This window comes from Cupressus sempervirens, chromosome 7 (genome assembly GCF_028749045.1).
Source record: "Cupressus sempervirens isolate cs-2001-9-10 chromosome 7, ASM2874904v1, whole genome shotgun sequence".
NCBI lineage: Eukaryota > Viridiplantae > Streptophyta > Pinopsida > Cupressales > Cupressaceae > Cupressus > Cupressus sempervirens.
The window spans coordinates 783,107,986-783,114,467 of record NC_143124.1 but is presented as its reverse complement, the minus strand read 5'-3'; the positions used below and the strand labels follow the sequence as shown (position 1 = coordinate 783,114,467).

The 6,482-nt window shown below is 33.4% G+C and overlaps 1 protein-coding gene across 1 annotated transcript; it reads right to left on the bottom strand.

Annotated features, from left to right (window-relative positions):
* Positions 1-1,917: 1,917 nt before the first annotated feature.
* LOC149549679 (cysteine-rich receptor-like protein kinase 8) lies at positions 1,918-6,029 on the bottom strand. Its single transcript, XM_089792970.1, has 7 exons — positions 5,102-6,029; positions 4,852-4,992; positions 3,499-3,626; positions 3,084-3,294; positions 2,744-2,978; positions 2,460-2,610; positions 1,918-2,350 (listed from the first exon to the last, which is right to left on the bottom strand). Exons 1-7 carry the CDS (start codon positions 5,946-5,948, stop codon positions 2,138-2,140), a joined length of 1,926 nt encoding a protein of 641 aa, XP_089649096.1. The 5' UTR covers positions 5,949-6,029; the 3' UTR covers positions 1,918-2,137.
* Between the last annotated feature and the right edge of the window lie 453 nt (positions 6,030-6,482).

The following is a 6,482-nucleotide window of genomic DNA, read 5'->3' as shown; positions in this document are numbered from 1 at the left end:
TAGGAAATGAAAGTGATATTAATTATCAAGTTAAATGATCTTTCTATGTCCTTCATTTTTGGAGGGTGTTCTCTGAGATTTTTCTTGTTTACAACATTTGGGTTTTCCTTTTTCTGGAATTATGCTTTTTTTGTGAAGGACTAGTAAAATCGCAGAGGACTTGGTGGGTTGTTGGATAATTTGATCATTTTAGATATCTCTCGGCTGTTTTTAGAATGCAAGTGGCTTGTTTGGTAAAATGCCATAATTGATATACAAAAGCACGGAAAACATTTAATTCTTTACAAATAATTTAGGTTTAGGGCTCCTATAAAATGTTGTATGAAGCGGTGAAATACAAGGACCTGGTTTCAAAATTTGCACTACAAAATGGAGTACGACATGCATAAGGTGGACTCTCTCAAAACACATTAAAATGAATACAGATAGCAAGTAAAAATAGATGTTGTCGAACGAGAATGATAGAAGAGGTGTGGAAAGACATAATAAAAATTTGTCCAAATGTACACCAAATTCTTTAGTACGGACTTCAAACTGTAGCTCTGAATCTATGACACGGTTCTCGTTCAGATTCAAATCTATATGCTTCAAAAGAAGAAGAAATAAAAGGCTTTACCTCACAGACATCGCAAATCTTATACAAAATTCATTCAGGCAAATAAGAGATATATTTTATAGGCGGACATATTCTCATCCCACTTCCATGGATCTGGAAAAATAGTTTGCTAAAAGTTTGGAAAATGAAACGATGGATAATAACTATATAACTGTTTACGTTATGCAATTAAAATGTTTATTTTTCTTACTCTTTTTTTGTTTTATTTATATCTCGACAAATAATATACATCAAGGCATTATAAAGTATTTTATAGGTATAGCTTGTGAGTGGTTCAATTTATTTAACCCATTTGATATTTATTAATTTAAATCCTAGATTTATGTAACAACCTAAAGAAAGCTATAATTAACTTCAAAAATTATACACTTGTGAAATATTTCATCTTTAATTGGAATGTTTGGGTTCACAAATCTAGTTAAGAGTAGTGATATAGATTATATGAAATTTGCTACTAGTTTCTTTTCTTAATTTTGATTTCACTCCATTATATGGACTAGCAAAAAATAGATGGTGTCACTATAGTAGAATACAAAGTGCTAAATTAAGTAAGAATGTCATTTGGATCCAAAATATTTTAAGCTTGGTTAATTCACACAACATTTCACTTCCACTTTGTATTGTGATAATCAAAATATCATAAAGATTGCAAAACAATTAAAATTTGTATGACAACATAAAGTGTATTGAATTGATGTTCAATTAAAGTTGCTAGTAAAGAACAAATAGGTAATATATTTAACACAGAAATGATGGAAACCAAAAATTTCAAAATATTTCCCTTTGACTAATTTATAAAGAAAATGTTAAGAAAACCAAGATTGTCTAGAATTCCTTTTAAAATTATTAACATATTTTAACATTATATATTTTTTAGAGTTTACAATAAAATTATATATACTTAAAAATATAACGTTTTTAAAACTATAGTATATTCATTTTCCTTCAATACTAAATATGTTATATGTCCTTATTGTCCTTAAAGTTCAATCTAAGTTGGCCTAGTGGTGGAGGACTTGCACCCTTGAAAGAGAGGTCACAAGTTCAAATCCCACTGGGGGGTAGGGTATGTACGCCTCATGTTGTAGACTATAAAAGCCCCTTTCCTTTCTAGACCATTTTAGACAAATGTCCTTGAGAAATAATTTAGAAGTAAGTTGTGGCTCTTTAAATGATCATGCTTGCAAAACTCTTTTTTTCATGAGATAATATCAACTATTTAGATAATCTAGCCTCTAATGTCAAACATCATTGTCATATTTGTAATAACTCCTTAAAAATAATTATTTAATAAAATAAAATAAAATCATAAGAATGTTTTGTTTTATTCCAAACAAGATATGTGGAAAGTGTACAGCAAAATATCATCATAGTAAGGTAGGTATTTACCATTATTATAGAGCCCAAAAGGCTAATGCAATTTTGATGGAATCATAGATGAGACATGAAGCATATGAGAACAATTTGGCTAAGTATTTACAATATGTAGATATATGATTCTCCTTTATGTTTAAGGCTTATTCATGCTAGGTTTATAGGATTTGGTAAATTGGTGAAAGAAAATCTTGAAAGCATTGAGTAGACATTGAGCATTGGTGGACGAAATGATGGCTCTTCTTGTGTACAAAGCAAACCAACATGAATGCATCTAAAGCATTCCTCTACAAGACAATTCTCAACTATACCTTTGTCAATTACATCCAAACTATTTCCCTTGTTGTAACATTCCCATGCCTGCAATTTGCCTTCAAAATAGTTAGAAATATAAATTGACTAATGATTTTTTGATCTAATAATTAAATAAAATGACATAGAATGACACTCATCAAATATAATGTCTTACCAATTCTAGAAGGCCTTGGACTCCATCAAAAAGATTAGTATCTACGTTCTTTCTTCCACTTACAATTTCTAGAAGTACAATACCGAAGCTATACACATCTGCTTTGTCAGATAAATGGCCATGCATAGCATACTCTGGTGCCAAATAACCACTGCATGTGACCAAAGAGGAGACACTAAGTCAAAATGTTTTACAAAAGATTTAATGAGAATTCAAAGAAAAAATTATTAAAGAATTTTTTAAAATTTTTGATAAAACATAGCACTAATAATTGAAATTCTTACTATGTTCCAGCAACTTGTGTGCTAACATGACTCTCATCTTCTGAAAACAATCTTGCTATCCCAAAATCTGCTATTTTGGGATTCATTTCTTCATCCAACAAAATATTACTTGCTTTGAGATCTCGATGAATGATTTGCGGATGAGAGTCATCATGTAAGAATAAAAGCCCTCGAGCTACTCCAATTATGATGTTGAAACGCTTCTGCCAATCCAACTCTCTGCTCCGTTGTGAATCTGAAAATTTAATTTTTTTTGTCTTAGCATTAAAAAAAATAAGTAGCCTAAAAATTTCTATGTAATTGTTTGAATTTGAGTTGTAGACAAAATGGGTTTACCCACCAAATAGTATTTTGTCTAAGCTCTTGTTGATTAAGTATTCATAAACAAGCAAACTTTCTGATCCTTCAGTGCAACACCCAAGAAGATTCACAAGATTTTGATGTTGAATCCTTGCCAACAGCTTGACTTCATTCTCAAATTCTTGCTTTCCTTGTGGAGATTGTAAAGACAACTTCTTGACTGCTATCTCTCTTCCATCTAGCATGGTACCCTGAGATTAACACATTTGTCAGCCTATTTCTATCACACAATTTGACTCACTGAATATGGGCTATATATAATTGTATAAGTATGAAGAGATTTCATTCTCAGATGACAAGCATGTGCAAGAAGAATGAAGCATATCTATTTCAAGTACTTGTGTAAAAACAAGTCAATATGTAATTGAATAATTAAAAAAATCAAGAAGTAATACCTTGTATACAGAGCCAAATCCACCCTCCCCAAGCTTGTTATCCTCGTGGAAATCTCTGGTTGCAGCTCTTAATGTCTCCATATTGAATTTTATTTGACAGAAAGCACTAAATGGCCTGTCTTTTCTTCCTGCCCATAGTGATATGAGAATATAAGTACAAAGAAAAGAAGAGAGTTTTCAAATAGATTTGTAGGAGACGAGACAAGAATAATGAGTATGAAGAGACAATTGTGATGATAATTTGAACAAAAAGTGGGCATGAGTTTAATATTTCAAAGAGCCTTTTTCAAGTTTAATTTTAAAAAATAGGCAATCTGCTGTGATATATAGTATTTGAGAGTGTTCCATTTTATGATAAAAGCCAAAGAGATTACATTTACCCTCCTTGCTCTAATATTACGAGATATATTTTATCCATTAATGAATTATCTGTTTTAACAAATTTATCAATTTTATCTCTATCCGTTCCAAACTTGTTATTCATGAAGGAACCCTAGCAATTTTTTCAGCAGTAATCTATGGAGCTATAGTATTGTCCTTAAGGAATTTTGCTATTTTAATTATATTTTTAAATAAATTTGATAATAATATTATTTTTAGATAGTATAGTTAGAAAAGAGAAGACCATAAAAAGAAAGGAAACATACCATTTTATCAATAAACAAACAATAGTTGTTTTTTTCATATTTCATTTCCTTTTAAATTTGTTTAAGTTCAATTCATTATTTTTCTTATTATTTTATATTTTTCAATCGTGTCCAAGTGAATTTGGCAGCATCGATGCTCCTCAGTCCTTGGCTCTTAGCTGAATAGGTTTCAAGCACGCATGGGCCCATATTGGGTACCTAAAACTTGTTTCACCTCCATCAAAAAAAATGTTCAATTTCAATTTCTAAATTATAACTTCATTAAAAGACGGGTTCTTTTCTTTATTTAAACAATTGCACAAAAAATAATATAATAAGATAACAATATGTAGTGCAACTATCAGACTTGTTTTTGGTAGCTAGTAATCTTTCTTCTTATTTTTGTCTCCAATAGCTTACACTATGTTTTTATATGGTTGCTTAATTGCAATTTCTTTTCTAGAGCAATCTTTAAAAATGACCACATGTCCCCATGTGGTTGCTTAAGTATTCTTTGTGCTTAAATTTAAGTTCGCAGAGTGTTCCCATGGCATTTTCCAATCACGGTAAAATGATTATTTGGAATCTATCCCTACTTTGTAAATAAAATAAGTAGTAGCAAAACACAATAAGCATGGGGCTACCAGCTCTACAAGCTGCTGCTAGAAAACATGAAACAAATCTGATTTTTTCCTATTTCAGAAGAAGAAAAGAAAAATCTACATACCTTGATTATCATCCTTCCCAAATATTTTATTTGCAGTCTTCAAGTTCCTTCTCACAACAAACAGCAATCCCAACAATAACACGAGGGCGATCAATCCGCCAAGAGACATCAGAATTACGTGTATCTTGTTTGAGGACTCTTCTGCATGTAATATCAATCATCAAAACATTTACATAGCATAACAAATCATGTAAAACAAATTACTTTTAAACATCACACACTAAGAAAAAAATTTAACTTAGATTAGTACTTGATGAAGGCAAAAGCTGTGTTGATGGTAGCGGGGCGAGGGAGGCAGGGGAAGCAAAGAAGAAGGGGTACACTTGATAGAAAATCCAGCAATTTCGAAACAACCCCGTGGCTCCAAGACGATATCCCCCTTCAGTCGATTTCAAAAGATCCCCAATTCCCCTCCTCAAACACGCCTTGCAATTCTCACCCAAAATATTTCTTATACACTGAATCAGCGCATAGATCTTTGTAAGCTGAGAGTACTCTGAAGTTGAACCGGCGGCGTACATAATCGGCGACTCGTCCACTTTCGCATACAAATCGGACAAAAGATTCTTGACAGCGGAGCTAAAGGCGGCGGGATTCGTGGCGTTCCCGCCATTAATATCATACATCTCGGTGCTGTAGTCCAGTATTCCGATGAAGTTGGAGGGTCCGTAGCGCAGGTAGCATTTGTTGTTAGCGAAAGCACCGGCGCTCAAACTGCGCGAACAATGTCGCCTGATCGTGGAATTTAACTGGAGAGAACAGGCGTAGCATTCTTCGACCGTCAGATCTCCCCTGCATTGAAGGAGGCCGTATAACCGATCTGTGCTTTGGCCGTAGATTGTTGTATTGAAACCGCCAGATGAGGCCGCGTGGTGGACAAGATTGTTGACCAGCGTGTTCCTGTTTTGCTCCAATGCACTTCCATCCGTGAAACTACTGCTGGTGTTGCATAATACTTCCGATGCCTTGCAGGGGACAATTAACAGCAGTAAAATGGAGAAGCAGAAGCAAGCGTAGCGGCACGAGGAGGAATTGAGGAAACTCATGTTTTGCCCCACTCGCCTCAAACTAAGCATGGGAGATAAATGCGCTCTCATGACATGTCCTAATATTTATACATGAAATTTCTTAGCACAAACCAGGCGTAGAGTTTCAGAGTTATGGTCATGGTTAGGGGAAACTTCAACAGATTAGGTATTCTATAGAATATTGTAACATCTTCGTCGTTTTATAGTAGGGATGGAAAACTGATATTAGTTAGGGGAAGGGATCTAGTAGCTGTCCAGATTAACCATATATATTTAAATTTCCTAAACTTTAAGTCGATTTATGTCGATTTTTTAGGTCTAGAAGATGACTCAGAACTTAAAGTTAAGGTTTTAGCATTCCATTTACATATCTCTTAGTAGAGGTTGTGGAGTGGGAAGTGGTCAGAAATTGTCACTTAAAATATTCATCCAATAGTTGCTCAACAAAACGACGAGTACTTGTGGTAAAATGTCTCGATAGTAGTGGTGCACAAATGGATCAATCACCAATCAAAAAAGTTACAAAAATGTTCGACTATTAGTACATGTGTGACCGACTATTGGTGGGTATCTATGACATTGGGCCTCCTAACGACAATTCGG